This window comes from Mesoplodon mirus (assembly GCF_964341445.2).
Source record: "Mesoplodon mirus genome assembly, chromosome: 4".
NCBI classification, from domain to species: domain Eukaryota; kingdom Metazoa; phylum Chordata; class Mammalia; order Artiodactyla; family Ziphiidae; genus Mesoplodon; species Mesoplodon mirus.
The window spans coordinates 104620268-104646625 of NC_138979.1; the positions used below are offsets into that span (position 1 = coordinate 104620268).

At 39.6% G+C, this 26358-nt stretch overlaps 1 protein-coding gene across 5 annotated transcripts in view; it reads right to left on the reverse strand.

The window, feature by feature from the left end:
* Positions 1-26358, reverse strand: part of RAD51 (RAD51 recombinase) — a 37279-nt gene that overhangs the window by 1678 nt on the left and 9243 nt on the right. For 4 of the 5 annotated variants that reach the window (XM_082619169.1, XM_082619168.1, XM_082619166.1 and 1 more), the window contains exons 4-9: positions 18955-19072; positions 16706-16797; positions 10289-10383; positions 1319-1432; positions 838-967; positions 497-618 (exon numbers count right to left, since the gene is read on the reverse strand). In XM_082619169.1, the coding sequence (XP_082475295.1) occupies positions 497-618; positions 838-967; positions 1319-1432; positions 10289-10383; positions 16706-16797; positions 18955-19072 (671 nt within the window). The remainder of the gene's footprint in view (positions 1-496; positions 619-837; positions 968-1318; positions 1433-10288; positions 10384-16705; positions 16798-18954; positions 19073-26358) is intronic. The other variant, XM_082619170.1, reaches the window with a different exon arrangement.

Here is a 26358-nt window from a genome sequence, read left to right on the forward strand (position 1 = left end):
AGGAGGTGAGCAGAGGGCGAGTGAGCGAAGCTTCACCTGCCGCTCCCAATCGCTTGCATTACCGCCTGAACCATCCATCCTGGCCACCCCCCCACTACCCCCACCCCTGTCCATGGAAAAATCGTCTTCCACAAAACTGGTCCCTGGTGCCAAAAAGTTTGGGGACCACTGCCTTAGGGCACTTCCAATCCAGAGGAATGCATTTCTGCTCACCTCCTGACCCCCAGTGGATTTCCCATATTGAAACCTTTTTAAAAATAATGAGACATCAGTTGCTCATATTTATTCTTCCACATATGAGAGCTTTTAATTCCTTTATGAACTAAAAGCAAACACCTGTTCTAACCAGAGCATGACAATTAGGTTAAGCAAGGGCTCCTGTGTCTAATTACACAACAGCAGCAGTTAACAAGGTTCAAATGGAAATGTTATCTTCATGTCTATTGCACAGTTAATACGACATTCCTTGATGAAGCCATCTCTCCCATCACTTTACCTTGTTGTTGAGGCATGAGCAATGATATTTCCTCCAATAGGTTTTTTAGGATCTGCAGCAAACATGGCTGCTCCATCCACTTGGGCTACCACCTGGTTGGTGATCACCACTGCTACACCAAACTGACAGGGAAAGGATACACGTCATTGTCTTGTGGTCAGACATTCCAAGAGACTGACTGCTGCCACCCCTGTCCCCCACAACGCAATGAACGATTGAAGTCTCTGTATCTAACTGATACCTTGATGATACCAGGCCCTGGTATCCTGGCCTCCCGGCAAGGCTACTAGAATTCATGGCCCCTGAAAGTAGGCATTCTCTGTCCCTACCCCACAACTTACCTCATCAGCAAGTCGCAGAAGCATCCGCAGAAACCTGGCCAAGTGCATCTGCCTGGCGGAAAGCTCACCTCGACCCGAATAGTCTGTTCTGTAGAGGGCGGTGGCACTGTCTACAATTAGCAGTGCATACCTACAGGGAACACGGATTCTCTGAAGCCTGTTTCTAGCCCATGTCAGATTCTGCTCTCTTTCCCATTACCCTAAAATTTTATATTTACAGTTATATATTATTTATTTATACAGCATCCATTTCTGAATAACCCTATAACAAAGTAAAAAATTCCAACAAGTTCAGGTGGATTATACCTTCATATTTTAAAAGTGACTTGACCTAAACGACAAAGCAAGAGTGGCAAAATAGGAACTAAAACTTAAATCTGCCCATATCTAATTCAAGCTACTATCAAATTGGCCACAGCCTGTACAAGATTCAGGGTAAGGGCTCTGGGAACATACTCAGTATCTTCTATTGCCCACATACCTGGACTCCACCATCATGGCTGATGCTTGATAAAGGAGCTGGGTCTGGTGGTCTGTGTTGAACCCTCGAGCATATGCTACATTATCCAGGACATCACTGCCAGAGAGGCCATATCTAGAAGAAAGAACATTTTGAGGCTGCACACAGAACTAAGGCAGATGAGAAATTCATCTCTAACAACGAAATTACCTGGATGGGTACATAAGAAATGATAGTAAGAAGGCTAAAGAATATAATTCCCTTTCTATTAGGAAGCCCAGGGAAACTATAAAGAGATGACAGCAACTGCTTTAGAGTAGATCTACCTGGCAGGACTTCAGAATAAATCAAATTTATTTTTTGAGGACTCCTGAACTAGAATGAGAAATTTCCAAATACAAGTAAACAATGGTCTCCTGGAAAAACAAAGGGCAGCATGGCAGAATTGGGACTGAAACAAAAACAATGAATCACTCAAAGATCAATTAAAAAAATACATAAACTGTTGTTATATAGGAATAAAACCTTCTAAGCTCAAAAACCTTCTAAGGACTCAAAACTGTAAGAGGTTTAAGAGAAATAAGTATATTTCATCTATTCTCCCCTTTTTCTTGCTAGTAACTAGTTACAGTTATAGAATATGTGACATGTATCTAGTATGGTTAAATAAGTGATACCGTAATTCATCTTATACCTCAATAATGATTTTTCTTCCCTTTGCATTTAAAAATACTTCCTATTTTCTTAGAACAATCTATATTTTCTCACCTTTGTAACTGCTACCTAAGACATGAATACTCAAGGTGGTCCAAGTAAGACAACTTCTCATTAAATGTATGCTAATGGGACCCCATTTCTTCAAAGGTAGTTTGATTTATCCATCTATCAAGACAACTAAATACCTGCACTTTTATAAAAGCTTCCCTGCACCTCTCAAATAGACATGATTCTCCCTCTTCTGCACTTCCAGAAAACTTGATTTAGGCTTTTCTATGGCACTTGTGAGCAGCTACCTGCCATTCTTTTACTAGACAACAAATTCCTTGAGGGAAAAGACTAGGCCTTTCCAACTAGCACATTTTTTTTATACCTAGTACATTCTGAATAAATGTTGCTGAATATAGCTTTTATCTATAACCCAAACCAAAAGAGAATTATATATTATCACTTTAACTCAAGTAATATTTTCATATTAATGTTACCTAAAATCATTATAGTCCAAAAGTATAATACTGACTCCCTTATGTAACAGTTCAAAAGATAATCTGTTTAAACAAAATCAGTGTGCTGTAATTCCTTGAGAACCAAAAACTTCTATGCTTAAGATTTTATCAGTCTTTTAAAAGTAGTCTATTCTATGTAGATTCTGATCACTACAAAAGCATACACGGTGTCACACCTATTTTTCTGAGACTTAGCTTTAGTAAATAGTTTTCCTCTCATTTTTCCTACCCAAAAGAATAGAAAAACAAAAGAATGTTCTAGCACTTGAAATAACACTGCAAGAAGCTGAACCTCGATATCAGGAGATGCCTCTCTATCCAACTGAATTTTCCACATCTTATGATGAACTGATTCATCATATTAGGCACATGCAGTCTTTGCACTTTTCTGGACATTTCACCAGCTATCCTTCACCATTATCAACAGGAATGGAAGTCTAGCTCTTGTATTAAGTGGATTGATGATGATGAATTTGTTGAGTTTGGGCATGGAGATAAGAAAATGAAGTGAAGATAGAGTTTTACCTTGGGATCCTGACCAAATGGGAATAAGGAGATAAAATTTTCTTTATTTAAATCATGACTATAATACAGAAAAAAAGACTGAAGAGGCCTAAGTACTGTACTGCACAAGTCTTCTAGGCTTGCCTCAAGAAACACTGATATAATCTACTATCAGGAATGGAGATTATCTTTTGCTGTCAGAATATGGAAGATTTACTAGAAGAATAAAGAATCATCCTGGCTTTTCTCTCAACAGAGTTCACAAAGACGACTATGGGGATCTCTGTGCTTATATTCCTGATGCAGCACATAGAACTTTCAATTCCAACAACTTGGAAAAAGTTGGTTGGAAATAAGCAACTTCTCTTAGTGTTTCCAGAACTTCCTAAGGATAATACTCTGTTAAAAAAATTAAATTCCGGGCTTCCCTGGTGGCGCAGTGGTTGAGAATCCGCCTGCCAATGCAGGGGACACGGGTTCGTGCCCCAGTCTGGGAAGATCCCACATGCCGCAGAGCTGCTGGGCTCGTGAGCCATGGCCACTGAGCCTGCGTGTCCAGAGCCTGTGCTCCGCAATGGGAGAGGCCACAACAGTGAGAGGCCCGCGTACTGCCAAAAAAAAAAAAAAAAAAATCCTAGGTCTAAACCAGACTCAATGAATCACAATGCTCAGGGAAAAGTTGTGATAACTTGCATACTTAACGAACACCTGGCACATGAAAAGATGCTCAATATCACTAATCACAAGGGAAATGCAAATTAAAACCACAAGGAGCTATATTACCTCACACCTGCCAGAGTGGCTATTTTCAAAAAGAAAACAAATAGGACTTCCCTGTTGGCCCAGTGGTTAAGAGTCTGCCTGCCAATGCAGGGGACACCAGTTCGAGCCCTAGTCCGGGAAAACCCCACATGCCACAGAGCAACTAAGCCCGTGTGCCACAACTACTGAGCCCACGAGCCACAACTGCTAAAGCCCGTGTGCCGCAACTACTGAGCCCACGAGCCACAACTGCTGAAGCCCACGCACCTAGAGCCCGTGCTCGGCAACAAGAGAAGCCACCGCAGTGAGAAGCCCGTGAACCGCAGGTAAGAGTAGCCCCCCACGCGCTGCAACTAGAGGAAGCCTGTGCGCAGCAACAAAGACCCAATGCAGCCAAAAAAAAAAAAAAAAAAAAACCTCAAGTGATTTTTTAGTTTATTTTTTAAATTTTTGGCTGCGTTGGGTCTTCGTTGCTGTGGGCGGGCTTTCTCTAGTTGCAGCACGTGGGGGGCTACTCTTCTCTGCGGTGCGCAGGCTTCTCATTGCGGTGGCTTCTCTTGTTGCCGAGCACGGGCTCCAGCAGTTGTGGCTCGTGGGCTCTAGAGCACAGGCTCAGTAGTTGTGGCGCACAGGCTTGGTTGCTACGGGGCATGTGGGATCTTCCCAGGCCAGGGCTCAACCAGTGTCCCCTGCATTGGCAGGCGGATTCTTAACCACTGTGCCACCAGGGAAGCCCCCTCAGGTGACTCTCAACATACAAGTCTTGTTAAAACAGATTGCTGGGGACTTCCCTGGTGGTCCAGTGGTTAAGACTCTGCACTTCCACTGCAGGGGGCATGGGTTCAATCCCTGGTTGGGGAACTAAGATCCGGCATGCCATGCAGCATGGCCAGAAAAAAACAAAACAAAAAACCAAAACCAGATTGCTGGACCCTATCCTCAGAGTCTCTTGATTGTTTCTACTTCAATAGATCTGGAGCGGAATCAGAGGATTTGCATTTCGAACAATTTCTCAGGTGATGCTAATGCAGCTATACTGAAGACTAGTCTTAGACCCCCTGAGCTAGTCACCTGAATGTGGGTTAATATTCTTCAACAGGCATGGCAAAACTTAATCAGTGAGGGTTGTTCTCTTGTGAAAGGAAATTAGGTATTAATTATCTTGAGGAGGCCCTGTCCTGTAACTTTCTCAGAAATATAAATTTAAATGCAATATACATAAACAGAAACTCAGTTATAAAAATTTTTCATGATAGGTAGAAGTGATTAAAATAATTAATGAAATTTTTATTTAAACATTTTTCTTTCAGTTGACAAAAACAGCCATAAACATGGCTCTAATTAATAAGTATTAATTCACTAACAAATACTGAATGCTCTGTTCAAGGGCTTGGGGATACAGCAAGTCATCAAAACAAAGTCCCAGTCCTCATAGCCAACATTCTACTGTCTCATATATCCTATCTGAACACCCATTTATATTACTGGACAAAATCTTAATGACTTTATCCCAAAGAACTCTTCAACTAATAAAACAGCATACTTAAAAATTAAGTGTGATCTCTGTAGAACACCAAAAACAACTTTGGGAGGGAAGATACATTTTAGTATACTCATCTTTAGAAAACTAAGATCAGGTCGCAAGAAAGTAATTCTTTCTTCTTGACAGGGATTTTGTAAGCAGAAGCAAAGAGCTACAATTACTGTTCTGACCTAATTTTATGCCTCAATGGTGTACATTCGATGACTTGGATTCCTCAAACTGTAAACTGGGAAAGAGAATTTGGTTATAATTATAAACGAATTAGAAAAGAAAATTCTCCTCAACTTAGCCAGGCAGGTTCCAATGTGAATCTGACATCTCAACATGCAATTAAATTCCATTTAATCACTAGGTTTCAGTAAAATGTGTGGTAGGGGTCAAATTATCACATTTGACCCTAGACAAGGGAAAATTAAGTTAAACAATTTTGAGAGTTTATTTGAGAGCTATATTAGGGGATGTAGAAAAATGAACAAATCCTTTACCAGCTTTTCTGAGGAATAATTTATGTACCATAAAATTGACCTGTTTTAAGTGTAAAATTCAATGACTTTCATAATTCAGTTTTAGAACATTTCCATTGCTCAGAAAGATTTCTCAAGTCTATCTGCAGATACTTTCTGTTTCTACTCCCTGTCCCAGGCAACCACGAATCTACTGTCTCTCTAGATTTTTTTTTATTGTTTTTGGGCCTTACCTCGTGGCATGCAGGATCTTAGTTCCCCGACCAGGGATCGAACTCATGCCCCCTACAGTGGAAGCATGAAGTCCTAACCACTGGACTGCCAGGGAATTCCCACTACAGATTTTCTTTCTGGAAATTTCATATAAATGGAATTATATGTGGTCTTTTATGTCTAGCTTCTATCATTTAGCATGTTTTTTGAGGGTCATCCATGCTCTAACAAGTATCAGTACTTCATTCCTTTTAATTGTTGAATAGTGGTCTAGTGTATGGATCAACTAGATTTTATTTGTTCATCAGTGGATAGACAATTGGGTTGTTTCCAAGTTTTTGCTACTATAACAATACTATAAACATCCACAAACAAGTCTCTGTGTGGACATGTTTTCATCTCTTGGGTACATAACCAGAGTGAAATTGCTGGGCTATATGACAAATTTATGTTTAACTGCTACATTGTTTTTTTCCAAAGTGCACAATTTTACATTCTCACCAGCAATGTATTAGGGTTCCAGTTTCTCCACATCCTCCCTGACACTTGTTACTATCTTTTTCATTACAGCCATCCTAGTGGTGGTATTTGTGGTTTTAATTTGCACTTCCTCTTGACTAATAATGTTGAGCATCTCTTCATGTGCTTATTGGCCATTTTACATCTGCTTTGGAGAAATGTCTATACAAGTCCTTTGCCCCACCCCCCCCTTTTTTTTTGCGGTACACGGGCCTCTCACTGTTGTGGCCTCTCCCGTTGCAGAGCACAGGCTCCGCACGCACAGGCTCAGCGGCCATGGCTCACGGGCCTAGCTGCTGTGCGGCATGTGGGATCTTCCCGGACCGGGGCACGAACCCGTGTCCCCTGCATCAGCAGGCAGACTCTCAACCACTGGACCACCAGGGAAGCCCTGCCCATTTCTTAATTGGGGTGTCTTACTGCTGGGTTGTGAGAGTTCTTTATATATTCTTGATACTAGAACCTTATCAGATGTATGATTTGCAAATATTTTCTCACATTCTTTGGGTTGTCTTTTTATTTTCTTGATAGTGCTCTTTGAAGCACAGAAGTTTCAAATTTTGATTAAATGAAAACTGACTCTGTATTATCATTTTTTTCTTTCATAGACTATGCTTTCTCATGTTGTATCTAAGAAATCTTTGCCTACTTCAAGGTCACAAAGATTTTCTGCTGTTTTTTTCCTAGAAGTTTTATAATTTTAGCTAAATATAGGACTATCATTCTTTAAATATATATATATATATATATATACAGTAAATATACATAACATAAAATTTACCATTTTAATCTTTTTAAAGTGTACAGTCCAATGGCAGGAAGTACATTCCCATTGTTGTGCAACCATCACTACCATCCGTGTCCAGAATTTTTTCACCATCCCAAACTGAAACTCTGTACCCATTAAACAATAACCCCCCATTCTCCTCACCCCTGCCCCTAGCAACCACCATTCCACTTTCTGTCTTTATGAATTTGACTGCTCTAAGTACCTCATATAGGAGGAATCATACATTTGTCCTTTTGCAACTGGCTTATTTCACTTAGCATAATGGTTTCAAGGTTCATCAATGTTGTAACATACTGTGAGCATTTCCTTCCATTTTGAGAATAATTTTCCATTGTATGTATATAGGACATTTAGTTTATCCGTTCAACTGTTGATGAATACTTGGGTTGTTTCTACCTTTTGACTACTGTGAACAGGGCTGCCATGAATACTGGTGTGTAACTATCTGTTTGAGTCCCTACTTTCTATTCTTTTGAGTACATACTGAGAAGTGGAATTCCTGAATCATATTGTAATTCTATGTTTAATTTTCTGAGGAATCACCAGAATGGTATCCATTTTTAGTTAACTTTCATGTATAGTGTAAGGTAAGGGTCTAAATTTATTTTTTTTGCATGTGGATATCCAACTACATTAGCACCATTTATTGAAAAGACTATTATTTCCTCCACTAAATTGTCTTTCACCTTTGTCAAAAATCGAGTGACTGAGCTTCCCTGGTGGCGCAGTGGTTGAGAGTCCGCCTGCCGATGCAGGGGACACGGGTTCGTACCCCAGTCTGGGAAGATCCCACATGCCGCGGAGTGGCTGGGCCCGTGAGCCATGGCTGCTGAGCCTGCGCGTCCGGAGCCTGTGCTCCACAATGCGAGAGGCCACAACAGTGAGAGGCCCGCGTACTGCAAAAAAAAAAAAAAAAAAAAAAATCAAGTGAAACAGTTTCTTTTTTTCTTATAAATTTATTTATTTATTTGGCTGTGTTGGGTCTCCATTGCTGAACATGGGCTTTCTCTAGTTACAACGAGTGGGGGCTTCTCGTCATTGTGGTGCGCTGGCTTCTCATTGCGGTGGCTTCTCTTGTTGCGGAGCACAGGCTCTAGGTGCGTGGGCTTCAGTAGTTGTGGCACGCAGGCTCAGTAGTTGTGGCTCACGGGCTCTAGAGCGCAGGTTCAGTGGTTGTGGTGCATGGGCTTAGCTGTTCCATGGCATGTGGGATCTTCCCGGACCAGGGATCGAACCCATGTCCCGTGCATTGGCAGGCGGATTCTCAACCACTGCGCCACCAGGGAAGTCCCGAAACAGTTTACTTCTGAACTATCAGTTCTGTTCCATTGATCCATATGTCTATCCTTATGGCAGCATCACACTGTCTTGATTACTGTTGTTTATAGTAAGTTTTAAAATTGGGAAGACTGAGACCTCCAATTTTGTTCTTTTTTTCCTCCCAAGAATGTTTTGGCTATTCTGGGTCCTTGACATTTCCATATTAATTTATAATCACCTTGTCAATTTCAGCAAAAAAGTCCTGGTGAATTTCAATAGGCATTGTGTTGAACTTATAGATCAATTTGAGTTTTTTTTTTTTTTTTGCCGCACCTTGGCTTGCTTGCAGGATCTCAGTTCCCTGACCAGGGACTGAACCTGGGCCACAGCAGTGAAAGCCCAGAATCCTAACCACTAGGCAACCAGGGAACTCCCTTACCATTTTAATAATATTGCATCTTCCAATCCATGAATGTGGAATGTTTCTCTATGCAGATCTTCAATTTCTCTCAGCAGTGTTAGTTTTCAGTGTACTAGTCCTTTTTTTTTTTTTAATATTTATTTTGGCTATACCGGGTCTTATTTGCGGCATGCAAGATCTAGTTCCCTGAGCAGGGATCGAACCTGGGGCCCCTGCACTGGGAGCACGGGGTCTTACCCACTGGACCACCAGGGAAGTACCTAGTGTACAAGTCTTGAACTTCTGTTAAGTTTATTATTAAGTATTTTATTCTTTTTGACACTATTGTGAATGGAATTATTTTCTTAATTCTTGAAATGTTCATTTATAGTATACAGAAGTACAATGGATTTTTCATATTGAGATTGCATCCTGCGACAAACTAATTTAGTTCTAGCAGTTTTTTGTGTGTAGTTTCCTAAGGATTCTCTACATACAGTATCATATCATTGGTGAATAAAGATAGTTTACATCTTCCATTCCAATCTGGATGCCTTTTATTTCATTTCCTTGCCTGACTGCATTGGCTAGGATCTACAGTACAATGTGGAAAATAAGTAGTGAGAGTGGAGATCCTTGCCTTATTTCCAATCTTACGGAGAAAATATTCAGATTTTTACCATTAAAATGATGCTAGCTGTAGGTTTTTTGTAGATGCTCTTTATCAGGGCATCTGATAAATGTTCTATCCATTATTGAAAGTGAGGCATTAGTCCCCAGTGATTATGCTTGAACTGTCTATTTCACCCTTCAATTATATCAATTTGTGTTTCACATATCTTGGGGCTCTATTAGGTCTCTATATGTTTACATTTGTTATATCTTCCCCATGAACTGACCTTTTAGTTCTCATACGTTCCTCTTTCCCTCTACTGATTTTTTTTTTGTCTTAAAGTCTATCTTGTCTGATATTAGTACAACCACTCCAGCCCTCTTATGGTTACTGTTTGCATGCAATATCTTTTTTCCATCCTTTTAGTTTCAACCTATTTGTGTCTTTGAATCTAAGTGGTTCTCTGGAAGGCAGCATATAGTTGGATCTTGTTTTTTATCCAGTCTGACAGCAACTCATAGATTTTTGACTAAAGAAGCATGTTCTTCTCTAGGGAAGGTTATTCTTTTGAAACACACATATGACTTTGGGATACAGAGCAATAAGAGAGAAGAGGAGACACCCTTCAGCCAGACTAGCCCTGGCAATCACTACAGTGACATATGGAGCCATATTTCTCTCATCTGATCCAGTAACCTACCTCTCAGCCACTGCTAGCAGCCGTTCTGGCCTAAAGGTACCCTCGGTGTCAATGTACATGGCCTTTCCTTCACCTCCACCTCGGTCAATGGGAAGCTAGAGAGAAAAAGAACAGTGGAAATGACACTGTACTTCTAATATAACTGACCAACTTCCTCATGATGGGTCTATAATTCCTCCCACCCCCAATAAAGCAAAAGGAAAAAACACTTTAAAGTGACAATCAGAGGTAGGGAGGAGGCATTCACTTCTGATAGAAATACAGTTAGTAGTAGATATGAGGCTCATTGTGTCCCATAACATGTGAGGCTAGAGTCTAGCCAGAGTTGGACTGCTTGGAAATACAGACCAAAGTAGGTGACAAAATTCTTTTTTAAAAAAAAAAAACTTCTGATTTTTTTTTAAATTCTATGACTGTATACCAACACACAACTGATCAATTCTCTCAAGACAACAAACATTTGGAATATCATTTACTTAGCTTTAATAAGTAAGAGACCCTGATCCAATACCCAATTAATTTTAGCATATGCAGACCACACTTACACTTCACTTTATTGAGCAGAGTTCATTCCTTAGGGTTGCTAAAGGAGACTGAAAATACCCCAGGGGCATCCCTAGCATGTCTACAGTATGAGCAAGAAAGAATAAAAAGGTGTTTGCTCCAATTGTACACACAGATGTAAAAAAGGAACAAAAAAAAGCAGAAAAGGAAGAATACAAAGAGTTTTTAAAAAGGAAAGAAAATGGAGGAATGCCATGAAAACTGTCTTATGAGCTCCTCAGGGAAATCTGTTTCAGGCTACCTATCCCACGCCAGACACCCTGAGTTCTACAGATTTTAAGTGAATGTTGCTAAAGTGTAGTTTCCACCCTTGAAATCTACTTTGGAGCCTAATACACCTTTAAATTATGAGGAAAATCCCTCAGGACAGTTTACATTAAGTGCCTGGTAGCGCCAAAATTTTCTTTTCCTATTTCTGAGAAAATGTATTTTTTCAAAATTACAAAAGTACTGCATGCTTGTTTTAAAAATTCAAACAATACAGAAAAAAGTAAAAAATTCAAAGTTCTTCTTTATCACTCCCATCTCCCACAGGAGTCCTCTTCCATATCACTTTCTATACATTTTCATACAAACACTTTTTATATGTGATTCTGCCACTTGCTATGTGAACCTGAGAATATTAATTCTCAGTTTCTACACTTTCTGTAAAATGTAGATAAAATCTCCCTATGGCACTGTTTTGAAGATTAGATAATTCATGTAAACTGTTTAGCACAGTGCCTGACATACAGAATGTACTTGGAAGACTTATGATATCCTCCACCTCTTATGGCACTGATTTTAGCATATACTCAATTACAGAAGGCTTTGTTAATTTGGAAAGGGGGAAATGATTACACTATCATTATGCAGGTTGGCAGATAAAAATCTTTCACATCTTAGGAATCCATGAAAGGAGCAAAGAATATGTATATAAAAAAAGAGGATCTTGATAGAGGAAATGTTTAAAACCGCTGGCCAAGAGGACAGAAAGCAGAAGCTGCCTCAGTTTGGGGGGAGGAGAAAATCTTCATATTCAGGGGGCTAAGTCCCCAGGAATTAAGAAGAATGAAGTTCTCCCTTCTCTCACTTTCTTGTATCTTTAGTGCTAGCATGAGAGGGAGTTCTTTTCCAGCTAAATAGACCTCCTTGGGAGAAGGGAGGCCATGAGTGGCTGGGCATGGCATTGGTAGGCCAACTGACAGCAGAGAAGTGGACATGGTCTCAGGGTATTGCTGGGCCAGTCACAAGGGGATGGACTATATGCTCTGCACCCCACTGCATTTTGTCTCCTCCACCTCACCCTCCCAGTGCCACTTCAGCCATCTTGTGTTACTGGGCTGGGACACCACCAAAGTAGCTATTTTTAATACCTGCTTAGTACCATAATTTAACTCTTCTTCCTATTTTGTAGTGATGCAAGTTGTTTTGAACTTTCACCATTTTATAATGCTATGGTGTAAATTCTTTACACATTTATTCTTGACTATATGTGAAAAGTTCTGTAAGACATATTTTCTGTCAAGGGCATGTGCATTTAAAATTGGTACTTATGTTAAACTGTCTTCTCAGAATTTTAAAATTATTCTAGAACTTTGAACAAGCATGGGCTATTCATTTTTGTAACCTAAGTATGGCTCCCAACTTTATATAACTTCACTATTAGAGATCTAATACATAGTGGGGTTTCGCTTCATTAAGTTGAGAAAACCTGAAAAAATGCGAGGTGATAATGTTTAGATTTAAATAGTAATCTAACAGCCTCTCTATACCTCTGGTCCCAGCTCTTAGGCTGGTGACATGTAATCCTTTCTATTATTAATGAATTAGAATTGTTTTTCTCTGAAAAAAATATCAAAGATCCATAGTTATTCAGCCAACTGTGAATGTTGAGTTATTTTTATAGAGATGATATGTTTATTTTAGAATTTTCCTTCAGTTTATTAATAGGCATTATCTGACAACTTAATGAACATTTCCAACATAGGAGTCTGTCTGTACAACTTAAGAGCATCAGCGTGACAGGCTGAGTTGCCATGGCAACTATATTGTGTAATGTACTTTAAATATTTATTCCACATGAATCCCTGTCAAAACAACATGGGGTGGGGGGGCTTCCCTGGTGGTGCAGTGGTTAAGAATCCACCTGCCAACGCAGGGGACACGGGTTCAAGCCCTGGTCCAGGAAGATCCCACATGCCGCGGAGCAACTAAACCCATGTGCCACAACTACTGAGCCTGTGCTCTAGAGCCCGCGAGCCACAACTACTGAAGCCTGCACCTAAAGCCCGTGCTCCACAAGAGAAGCCACCGCAATGAGAAGCCCGCACACTGCAACGAAGAGTAGCCCCCACTCAACACAACTAGAGAAAGCCTGCGCGCAGCAATGAAGACCCAATGCAGCCAAAAATGAAATAAATATAACAATTAAAAAAAATAAGATTAAAAAAACCAAAACAACATGGGCAAATCATTTCTATTTAAAAAGGTCACATATCATGTCAAATGACCCATGTCTGGGTGATATTTTAAACACTCCTATTTCCCTTTAGCTAACAATTTTCTAATGGTGCTTTGGGCAATAAGCTATAGCTTCTACAGCTTACTATACCACTCTTCCTCTTCTCATTGCTTCCCCTCTTATCCTAAAAGTTCTCCTATCCCCCTAACTCTTTTTCTACTAGGAGTTATGTATGAGATGGAGCCAACATGGCTTAGGTCTACTTGATACTGGAATCCTAACGTGGCTGTCATATGGTGACATTTTGGTTGCAATGAAAAGATCAGTAGAGCAACTGAGGAGAGAAACACAATTAAAATGACAAGTGAGAAAGGAAAATGATGAGAAAAACAGAAGACCATCAAGTTGGGCCTCTAGCTATTAGATAAACTTTTATTCATGAAGAACCAAAATATTTTCCTATCTCAAGAAATGGCGGGACTTCCCTAGTGGTCCAGTGGGTAAGACTCCACACTCCCAATGCAAGGAGCCCAGCTTTGATCCCTGGTCAGGGAACTAAATCCTGCATGCATGCTGCAACTAAGAGTTCACATGCCGCAACTACGACCTGGTGCAGCCTAAATAAATAAATATTGAAAGAAGGAAAGAAAGAAATGGCATTCACCGCTTTAAGACAGAAGTACTGACTGATGGACATAGCTGTAACATGAAAAAATGAGGAGACAGATTTTCCTAAGTAACTTCAGAAAATCAGTCTCATAATATTAGCCTCTGCAGATATAAGTGTTTCACTAAAATGTGAACCCTACCCAAGACACAGGATCCTAACAAAATCCATATTTTTTATGGCACATACCATCTTTAATTATAGCACTGCATTACAATGATGTAATAAACATTTTTTATAAAGTGCTATTTAAATACAGAATAAATTATGAAGGATAGTTCATAACTTGTTTTATAAGGGAAAAAAACACAAAAGAGAACAATTTATATTTGATGTTTAAATTTATAAATGAGTTCCAACAATGACTGTTATTTTGTTGAGATGATAAGAATTCACACTGAATGGAAAGATACTAGGAAGCCCCCTCTGTCATAATGATAAAAGGAGGCAGATTTCCTTTCAGTTATTCTCCAACTCCATCAGTAAGTTTGCCCATGGGAGAAGTGAGTATAACCTATCTAGATTCAAATACAGATAGTCCCCAACTTAACTATGGCTCGACTTACAATCTTTCAACTTTACCATGGTGCAACAGTGATACAAATTCAGTAGAAACCATACTTCAAAATTTAAATTTCCATCTTTTCCCAGGCTAGCGATATGCTGTACAATACTTTCATGATGCTGGGCAGCAGCAGTGTGCCGTGCTCCCAGTCAGCTGCCTGAGCCAAAGGGTAAACAGCTGGTTTACAACCATTCTGTTTTTCACTTTCAGTGTAGTATTCAATAAACTACATATGAGATATTCAATACTTTATTATAAAATAGGCTTTGTATTAGATGATTTTGCCCAACTGTAGGCTAATGTAAGTGCTCTGAGCATGTTTAAGGTAGGCTGGACTAAGTTACAATGTTCAGTAGGTTAGGTGTATTAAATGCATTTGTGACCTATGACTTTCAACTTACGATGGGTTTATCAGGATGTTACCCCATCGTATGTCAAGGAAGATCTGTAATGCCATTTTGTTCAAAACACCTCAAACCCACCATCTCTAATTTTGAACTCATCTTTCCATAAAACTGTCTCTCTCTCCGAAATCCTTTTTAGATTTTACCAAAGTAATACATTGTTGGGCTGAGGGGTATTTTTTATTGTCATTTGTAGCAACATGGATGGACGTGGAGATTATCATACTAAGTGAAATAAGTCAGAAAGAGAAAGACATACCATATGATATCACTTACATGTGGAACCTAAAATATGACACAAATGAACCTATCTACGAAACAAAAATAGACTCAAAGACATAGAGAACCAACTTCTGGTTGCTGGAGGTGGGGGGCGATGGAGGGGTGGCGGGGAGAGATGGATTGGGAGTTTAGGATTAGCAGATGCAAACTATTATATATAGAATGGACAAACAACAAGGTCCTATTGTATAGCACAGGGAACTACATTCAGTACCCTGTGATAGGGACTTCCCTGGTGGTCCAGTGGTAAAGAATCCACCTTCCAATGAAGGGGACATGGTTTCGATCCCTGGTCAGGGAACTAAGATCCCACATGCCGCGGGGCAACTAAGCCCGCCTGCCACAACTACTGAGCTAGCGTGCCTCAATGAGAGAGCTCATATGCTGCAAAGTACAGAACCCATGTGCGCCCTGGAGCCCGCGCGCTGCAACGAAAGATCCCGCATGCCTCAATGAAGAGATCTTGTGTGCCGCAACTAAGACCCGGCACAGCCAAAAAGAAAAAAAGAAAAAGAAAAGAAAAATTCATAATAAATAAATAAATAAATATTAAAAAAAGAATATCCTGTGATAAAACATAATGGAAAAGAATATGAAGAAGAATGTATATATTAATATAACTGAATCACTTTGCTATACAGCAGAAATTAACAAAACATTGTAAATCAACTATACTTCATAAAATCAATTTTTTAAAAAAGGTAGGTGGGCTTTATAGTTTTGATGTGAAGAACAGGTTAGGTCATTTGGCTAAGAGTGAGGGTTGAAGACAAGCATGAAGGTTTGAGAAGAAAGGACAAAGTATGAGACAACTGTCCTACTGAGTGGGAAAAAGTTTGCCTGAATTCAACCTTTTTCAGAGGAGAAATTCAGTAGGTCTGCCAAGCAGTATTGAATGTTAACTTAAAGTCTGTCATCTTGAATTTAAAGTGACACAAATCACCTTTATGTTAGGATTTTTCTCCAGTATGATCAGCTACTTGGGAACAGACACTCAAAAGACAGATAGGATTTATCTAGGAATGGCATCTCTTCAGATGGGGGATGTAAATCTGAGGGTATCTGTAAAGGAATGACTTTAATGAAGAATCATTTAATGATGAAACATACAATATAAACTAGTGAAGAGGGCAGGTGAAGCCAGGGGAGGCCTAGTGGTTGGTAAGAAAGTATGTGAAATTAATAATCTGAAAGTTTCTACGCTGTGGAAGTTTTGCAGTAGCAGTCTATCTTCTAACTAGCTACAGTATTCTTTTTTTTTCTTTTTTGGCCGAGCCACATGGCATGCAAGATCTTAGTTCCCCAACCAGGAATCGAACCTTGCAGTGGAAGCGCAGAGTCTTAACCACTGGATGGCCCAGGGAGTTCTCTTGGCTATAGCATTCCTGAAAACAGAGAAAGTGCATTTTTTGCCCATGCTAACAGATGCTTGCTAATAACAGGAATCAACACATTCTTGCTGATCTGATTAGTTAGAGCCCCAACAGCTCACCTGGCATGTTACAGCCAACGTATGACAGATCTGGGTCTTCCCAGTTCGGAATTCTCCAAACATCTCTGTGATGGATCCAGTCTCAATTCCTCCTAATAGAAGAGCAATAAGAAACACCACTTAGCACAGTACAAATATTTAGAAACAATAATCATAGAAATGTCCTAGGGGGACTTCCCTGGTGGTGCAGTGGTCAAGAATCCACCTGCCAGTGCAGGGGACATGGGTTTGATCCCTGGTCCGGGAAGATCCCACATGCTGCAGAGCAACTAAACCCGTGCGCCACAACTACTAAACCTGCACTCTAGAGCCCACAAACCACAACTACTGAGCCTGCGTGCCACAACTACTGAAGCCCGTGTGCCTAGAGCAGATGCTCTGCAACGAGAAGCCACCTCAATGAGAAGCCCAGGTATCGATCGCAATGAAGAGTAGCCCCCGCTCACCACAACTAGAGAAAGCCCACAGGCAGCAATGAAGACCAAACGCAGCCAAAAATAAGTAAATAAACTTATATTTATAAAAAAAAATGTCCTAGAAGCTCATCAGAAAGATGTTTACATAATTTAGAAACCCAATTTTCAACAAGCAGTAATTTTAAAAATACTTTTTATTTTGAAATAATTCTAGATTCAGGGCTTCCCTGGTGGCGCAGTGGTTGGGAGTCTGCCTGCCGATGCAGGGGACACGGGTTCGTGCCCCGGTCCGGGAAGATCCCACATGCCGCGGAGCAGCTGGGCCCGTGAGCCTGCGCGTCTAGAGCCTGTGTTCCACAATGGGAGAGGCCACAACAGTGAGAGGCCTGCGTACCGCAAAAAAAAAAAAAAAGAAAGAAAGAAAATAATTCTAGAGTCATAAAAAATTTCAAAGAAATGTACAGAGAGGGCCCGTGAATTCTTCACCCAGCCTCCCCCAGTGTTAACGTTTTACATAACTATAATACAGTATCAATATCAGAAAACTGACATGGATAGAATCCACAGAGCTTATTCAGATTTCTCCAGGTATATATGCACTCATTTGTGTGTGTGTAGTTCTATGCAATTTTATCACATCTGTAGCTTCATTTCACTATCACCACAAATCAACATACAGAACTATGCCATCACAAGTCAATAAGCAATCATTAAAAAAATAAATTATAAATAATATCTAATGTTTACGAATGTCTCTTGTGTATCTGGCATTGTGCTATGTATTTATATATATATCAATTCATTTAATTCCAATAACTTATAAGGTAGGAAGTCTTTTTTTTTTTTTTAAATAAATTTATTTATTTATGGCTGTATGGGTCTTCGTCGCTGCGCGCGGGCTTTCTCTAGTTGTGGCGAGCGGGGGCTACTCTTTGTTGTGGTGCATGGGCTTTTCATTGCAGTAGCTTCTCTTGTTGTGGAGCACGGGATCTAGGCGTGCGGGCTCAGTAGTTGTGGCTCATGGGCTCTAGAGCACAGGCTCAGTAGTTGTGGCCCATGGGCTTAGTTGCTCCGCGGCATGTGGGATCTTCCTGGACCAGGGTTTGAACCCATGTGTGCTACATTGGCAGGCGGATTCTTAACCACTGCGCCACCAGGGAAGTCCCGGTAGGGAGTCTTTTTGTCCTCATTATGAAGATAAGAAAACCGAGGCATAGAACACAATAAGTAGTTTGCACCATGTAATACAGCCAGTAAATGCTGAGAGGGGGAACAGGAGAGAAAGCAAACGCTCAAATTTGAGTGTGATTCCTGAACCCATGCTGTTTTGTGCCCTAAGAAAAAGGAAACTTCAATGATCGAATATCTGGGGAAGCAACAAGGACCAAATCTAACTCTGCAAAAATTTAGGACAGCAGTGCTTTCAAAAGTTCAAAAACTTTACAGCTTTCCATAAAGTCCTGAAGATTAGTGTGCACTACAATGTATTGATACTACAATGTAGTATTCAAGCATGGAGTGTTTTAACCAGTCATCAGATTTTCTACCTTGTGGTAGATAAAAGTTTATAATTATTTCTTTAGGCAGAGGGAGCTTACTCTCAGAATGCAATATTAAATAGAGATTAAATTATTTAACTGGCAGATAATTTTAGTATTTTTTAAGTCAAGTACCACCCTCCAGCAGTCTTCCTTCTTCAATGTGAATACTTCTCTTTCTTTCTTAATTCTATCTAACACATAAACCCAACCCAAATATTTTATTTAGTTATATTCTATAACCTGCATGCTTTGCTAACCACAGTTCACAGCACAGGATAAGGGATTACTATACCTTGAAGTAGTTTGTCAAGCTCTTTGGAGCCAGTAGTAATCTGTATGATCTCAGACCGCCTTTGGTGGAACTCAGTTGCAGTGGTGAAACCCATTGGAACTAATTTAGCTGCCTCAGTCTGGGGAAAAATAAGAAGTGCCAAATCAATGAAATATGCTTAGTAAAAACCAGGCATACGGTGGGAAGAGATAACATCTAACAAAATTTCCAGAATGATCTCTCTTTAAAAAGTTATCAGGCTTCTCTGGTGGTGCAGTGGTTAAGGATCCGCCTGCCAATGCAGGGGACACGGGTTCAAGTGCTGGTCTGGGAAGATCCCACATGCTGTGGAGCAACTAAGCCCGTGCGCCACAACTACCGAGCCTGCGCTCTAGAGCCCGCGAGCCACAACTACTGAGCCCACAAGCCACAAATGCTGAAGCCCGGGCGACTAGAGCCCATGCTCCACAACAAGAGGAACCACTGCAATGAAGAGTAGCCCCCACTCGCCACAACTACAGGAAGGCTGCGCAAAACAATGAAGACCCAATGCAGCCAAAAATAAATAAATAAATAAATTTATAAAAAATAATAATAAAAAATAAAAATAAATGCATTCACAAATACATGGAAATTAAACATTAAATTCCTAAATAACCAATGAATCACAGAAATCACAAGGGAATTTAGTAAATTCATTGAGATGAATGAAAATGAAAACAAAAGATACCAAAACTTATGGGATGCAGCAAAAGCAGTGCTTAAAGGGAGATTTATAGCTGTAAATGCCTATATTAGAGAGCTCTTAAATCAATAACCTAACCTTCCCACCTTAAGTTACTGAAGAAAGAGCAAACTAAACATAAAGCAAGAAGGAAGAAGATAAAATTTGAGTACAAACTAGTAAAATAGAGAATAGAAATACAATAGAGAAAAATCATCGAAACCTGAAGTCGGTTCCTTGAAAAAATAAGCAAAATTGATTAAAAAAGACTCAAATCACTAAAATCAGAAATGAAAGAGGGGACATTACTATCAACATTACAAAAATAAATATATGCCAACAGATTAGATAACTTATAAGAAAAACAGAAACCCCTAGAAAGACACAAACTATCAAAACTCACTGAAGTAGAAAAAGGATCCAAGTCCAGGCCCCCGATGATTAGCTGAGCTTGAATCTAAATTCAGTAAAATAAACTGAGTTGAAGGAAGGAAGGAAGAAAGGAAGGGAGGGAGGGAGGGAGGGAGGAGAAAATCTGGATAGATCTATATATAGCAAGTAGAGATTAAACTTGTAATTTAAAAACTTTCCACAAAGGGAGAAAACCAATAAATAGCTGAATCGTGGGTCTGCATTATTCTCTAAACTTCTCTACATGCTTAATACTTCACTTGAAAACTCCTTACAATGTTTATATTATAGTTATTGCAGAACCAAATGGTGTGCTAGAAGTACAATTCTTTCACTAAGGTTCCAATGTTAACAACTGATGTCTCTCAAAGGTTTCTGTCAAATTCAAATGAATTCTTTTTTATATGCCGCTAGTTTCAAAATCATGCTCCATTTTACCTTGATTTTATATCTGAGGCATGTCTTTCTCTAGTATTCTCTGACTTTACCATTTCTCAAATTTTCCAACCTCTCAATCTTACTATGTATTCTGCTAATCCTTTTTTCCCCTGAAGATATCCTTTTCTTCTGCAAATGGGGCTTATCTGCTCTCCAGGCTATCTACTGTCCTGGGCTTTCCTTCACTGACGATTTGAGTTGGAGTCTCTCCAACCTAGATCCTATGTTTCCTGCCCTCATTTTAGTAAAGTATATCCTCAAATAACTTCCTAAGAAAGAATAGGATGAGAGAAAAATGTTCTGAATTCTTGTATTTCTGAAAATGTTGTATTCTGCCCTAACACTGGGTGAATAATATTGCTACAAATAGAATTCTAGGTTTAAAATTATTTACCCTCAGAATTTTGAAGGCACTGCTCTACTAGCTTCTACCATCCAGATTTCTAATAAGAAATGTGCTATCTTTTTGATTTTTGTTCCTTTAGAGGTCACTTACATTTTTCTCTCTGAAATCTTTCAGAATCTTCTCCTTATAACTGGTACACTGAAAATTTCACACTGAGTAGTCTAGGTGTGCATCTTTGACACTCTGTGGGGCCTTAGACTTCTGCTTCCCTTTAGCTCTGGGAAATTTTGTATTATTTCTTTGAGAATTTTCTTTCCTTCTTTTTTCCTATAACTTTTACTAATCTTCAGGATGAATGAAAATTAGAAAATAAAAATACTAAAGAGAGGGGAGAAGAACTATAAACCAATATTTAACTCTAGTTAATATATGCTAAAATATTTAGGGGGAAATGTACTGACATCTACAACTGTCTTCGAAAAGCATAAAAAAAAATCCCAGATGGATTGATGGCTGGATAGAGAGATAAACAGATGATAAAGCAAGTATATTAAATGTTAATAGCAGTGTCTAGGTGGTGGATAAATAAGTGTTCACTGTAACATTCTTTCAAATTTGTAGTAAGTTCAAAAATTTTAATAAAAAATGTGAAGGGGCCTCCCTGGTGGCGCAGTGGTTGAGAGTCCGCCTGCCGATGCAGGGGATACGGGTTCGTGCCCCGGTCTGGGAGGATCCCATATGCCGCGGAGCGGCTGGGCCCGTGAGCCATGGCCGCTGGGCCTGCGCGTCCGGAGCCTGTGCTCCGCGGCGGGAGAGGCCACAACAGTGAGAGGCCCGCATACCGCAAAAAGAAAAAAAAAAAAAAAAAAAATGTGAAGGAGGGCTTCCCTGGTGGTGCAGTGGTTGAGAGTCCGCCTGCCGACGTGGAGGACGTGGGTTCGTGCCCCGGTCCCGGAGGATCCCACATGCCACGGAGCAGCTGGGCCCTTGAGCCATGGCCGCTGAGCCTGCGCGTCCGGAGCCTGTGCTCCGCAACGGGAGAGGCCACGGAAGTGAGAGGCCCGCCGCAAAAAAAAAAAAAAAAAAATGTGAAGGAAAAAAAACCAAACTCATAGGAGATGTTTTCCCTTCTTGTCATTTTAACCTCGACATTTTCTAGTCTATGAGCTCTTAAGGGAACAGATTATAACCAAAGTGAAATTTGAAGTAAAAACCATGCCAACTGCCTAATCTGGCAGAACTTGACTTCTATTCTTTTGTTTATATGATAAGCTTGCTTTCATCTGTCTTAAATCTGTAGGAGTCTTCAATGTCTGATAAGGAGTTTTTTATGTCTGACAAGGCATAAGCAGAGGTCAGGATTTGTTCAGTCACAAAAACTGATGCCCAGAAATCAACAACATACAGACTTTAGGGACACCTACTGGCTTAATATCACAATCTTTCAAAGAGGTATTAGGTATTCAGAATTCTTACTTATTCAATTAAGTCACCACTTCAACAAATTTATTTATTTGAGCAATCCAATAAATGACAACTTCATACTTCATGGATGGCAACATCTTTAAGGGTTTAAATTAAGAATTACTTATAATTTTTGAGCCCACTGAATTAATACTATAAAATAACAGTGCTTAAAAATTCAAAGCTCTTAGTATAATACACAGTAAAACAGAATTTACTGGGTTGTATATAAATTATTGTATGAGATATTAAATAAATCTTAGATATTGTCCATCTGACTAGGTTATGTGGCAGAACTACATGCACTGAAGCTGTAGGATGCATTTTTTGGAGATTCTTTAGCGTTTGAAGATTATTTTTCATAGAAAATTTCTGTATAACAGTAGTCAACACAAACTATAAATATATAATTTTATAAATTAAATACTTGCTTTACACTACAGAAAACTCCAAGAGTAAAGATGATCAAACTCTGTAACAACATACAAGCGTACTTCATTTTATTGCCCTTCATTTTACTGTGCTTCACAGATACTACGTTTTACAAATTGAAGGCTGTGGCAACCCTGTGTTGAGCAAGTCTATATGCACCATTTTTCCAAAAGCATTTGCTCTCTTCATGTCTCTGTGTCACATTTTGGTAATTCAGTATTTCAAACTTTTTCATTATTATTACATTTGTAATGGTGATCTGTGGTCAGTGTGGTCTTTGATGTTACTATAATTGTTTTGGGGTGCCAAAAAACATGCCTATATAAGACTGTGAACTTAACTGATAAATGTTTTGTGTGTTCTGACTGCTCCACCCACTGGCAATTCCCCCATCTCTCCCTCTCCTCAGGCCTCCCTATTCCTTGAGACACAACAATATTGAAATTAGGCCAATTAATAACCCAACAGTGGCCTCTAAGTGAGGAAAGGAGTGAAGTTGCACATCTCTCACTTTAAATAAAAAACTAGAAATGATTAAGCTTGGTGAGGAAGGCATGTCGAAAGCTGAAATAGGCCGAAAGCAAGGCATCTTGTGCCAAACCGTTAGCCAAGTTGTGAATGCAAAGGAAGTTCTTGCAGGAAATTAAAAGTGCTACTCCAGTGAACACATGAATGGTAAGAAAGAGAAACAGCGTTACTGCTGACATGGAAAAAATTTTAGTAGTTTGGGTAGAAGATCAAAGCAGCCACAACATTCCCTTTAGCCGAAGCCTAATCCAGAGCAAGGCCCTACTCTCTTCAATTCAGTGAAGGCTGAGGGAGGTGAAGAAGCCGCAGAAGAGAAGTGTGAAGCTAGCAGAGGTTGGTTCACGAGGTTTAAGGAAAGAAGCCATCTCCGTAACATTCAAGAGCAAGGTGAAGCAGCAAGTGCTGATGTAGAAGCTGCAGCAAGTTATTCACAAGATCTAGCTAAGATAATGAATGAATCTGGCTATGCTCAACAACAGACTTTCAATGTAGACGAAATGGTCTTATATTGGAAGAAGCCACTGAGGACTTTCATAGCTACAGAAGAGAAGTCAATGCCTGGCTTCAAAGTTTCAATGGACCAGTTGACTCTCTTTTTAGGGGCTAATGCCACTGGTGACTTTAAGTTGAAGTCAATGTTCATTTACCATCCTGAAAATCCTAGGGCCCTTAAGAATTATGCTAAATCTATTCTGCTTGTGCTCTATAAATGCAATGACAAAGTATGGATGATGGCACATCGGTTTACAACATGGTTTACTGAATATCTTAAACCCACTTTGAGACCTACTGCTTAGAAAAAAGATTCCTTTCAAATTTTATTGCTCACTGACAATGTACCACGTCACCCAAGAGCTCTGATGGAGATGTACAATGAGATTTAATGTTGTTTTCATGCCTGTTAACACAACATCCATTCTGCACCCTGTGGATCAAGGAGTAATTTCACCTTTCAAGTCTTACTATTTAAGAAATACACCTTGTAAGGCTATAGTAGCCATAGACAGTGATTCCTCTGATGGATCTGGGCAAAGTCAGCTGAAAACCTTTTGAAAAGGATTCACTATTCTAGATGTCATTAAGAACATTCGTTTAAAAAAAAAGTATATATATAAACAACAACAACATTCGTGGTTCATGGGAAAAGATCAAAATATCATTAAACAGGAGTCTTGAAGAGGTTGATTCTCACCCTCATGGTGTCTCTAACAGGTTCAAGACCTCAACAGAGGAAGTAAATACAGATGTGGTGGAAATAACAAAAGTGAGACAGGCTGGGACCTGGGACCCTTTGCTGCAGTGCTGCAATGCTTGCACCTGGACACACCTCTCCTTGAGCAACAAAATACAAAGAAACTGTATGGGACAAAAAATAACTGTCTGAATGCGCAATTAGGGCAAATTCTGGACAAAACATACAAAGAGACCAAAAAACCCAACTGTCACTTTTGAAGAGCCTGGAGCAAAAGGAGGGTACTGCTACACAAAACACGGACTAAGGGATGGGCAAACCACCTAAGCTACCCCTCCAGCCCAACGCCTGGACACACCCCTACCCTTACCCCACGTAAAGAACAAGCTCACCCCCACTCAGGGAGCGAGCAAGCAAAGGAACCTGTTGTTTGTTCTCGCTCCCCCCTGCTGCAGCAGGGGCCCCAATAAAGCCTTGCCTGAATTTCTTGTCTGGCCTCTGATCAATTTCCATTGATTAAGAAGGCCAAGAACCCTGGTTGGTAACAAAAGAATGAGAAGTAGAGCCTGAAGGTGTGGCTGAAATGCTGCAATGTCATGATAAAACTTTCATGCGTGAGGAGTTTCTTCTTATGGATAAGCAAAGAGAGGTTTCTTAAGACAGAATCTACTCCTGGTAAAGATGTTGTGAAGACACTGGTGAAATGACAACAGAAGATTTAGAACATGACATAAACTTGGTTGATAAAGCAGTGCCAGGGTCTGAGAGGATTGATACCAATTTTGGAAAAATTTCTATGTGGGTAAATTGCTATCAAATAGCGCTGCATATTACAGAGAAATCATTCATGAAAGGAAGAGTCAATCTACGTGGCAAACTTCACTGTTGTCTTATTTTAAGAAATTGCTGCAGCGCCCCCAGCCTTCAGCAACCACCACCCGGATCAGTCAGCAGCCATTGACATGGAGGCAAGACCCTCACCAGCAGAAAGACTACAAATCACTGAAGGCTCAGATGATGGTTGGCATTTTCTAGTAATGAAGTATTTTTAAATTAAGGTATGTACAGTCAGTGTTTTTGTAGACACAATACTATTGTATACTTAATAGACTACAGAACAGTATAAACACAACTTATATGCACTAGGAAACAACAAAATTCGTGGCGCTTTACTGTAATATTTGCTTTATTATGGTGGTCTGGAACCTAACCTGCTATTATCTCCAAGGTATAGCCTGTAAATACCAAAGGATAAGTGCATAAAATAAAATGTAATCACAGGGTGTGAGTGCTAAAGGAATATATGAAGCAAGAAAAATGAATAGTAGCTGTAAGACTTTGGAGGGAAATGAGAAAGGATCACAGTATATCAGGATGAAAATAATTGGATTCTAGTCTTAGTTCTGTGATTAACTGCATGACTTTGGATAAATAATTGAATCACTGTGCCTAAGTTTCCTTATCTGTAAGACATAGATAATACTGGTCCTATCTTTCCCAGTGTCATTATGAAGCCTAAGTGAGAATACTGTATATATGAAAGGGATGGGATTTCAAAGTTAAAGTGCTATAAGGGAACTCTACTCAATATTCTATAATAACCTATATGGAAAAAGAATATGAAAAAGAGTGTATATATGTATATGTATATGAATCACTTAGCTGTACACCTGAAACACAACATTGTAAATCAACTATACGCCAATATAAAATAAAAATTCAATTAAAAAAATGTTTAAAAAAAGTTAAAGTGCTATGTAATATAAAGGGTTATTAAGTTACTACCTCATTTAGGTTAAGCCAGTGAAATCACTTTTATGTCATTTATTTAGGTTAAAAAAACAAGCGCATGATTCATAATCACATTTTTTCTTATTATTGAAGAATCTT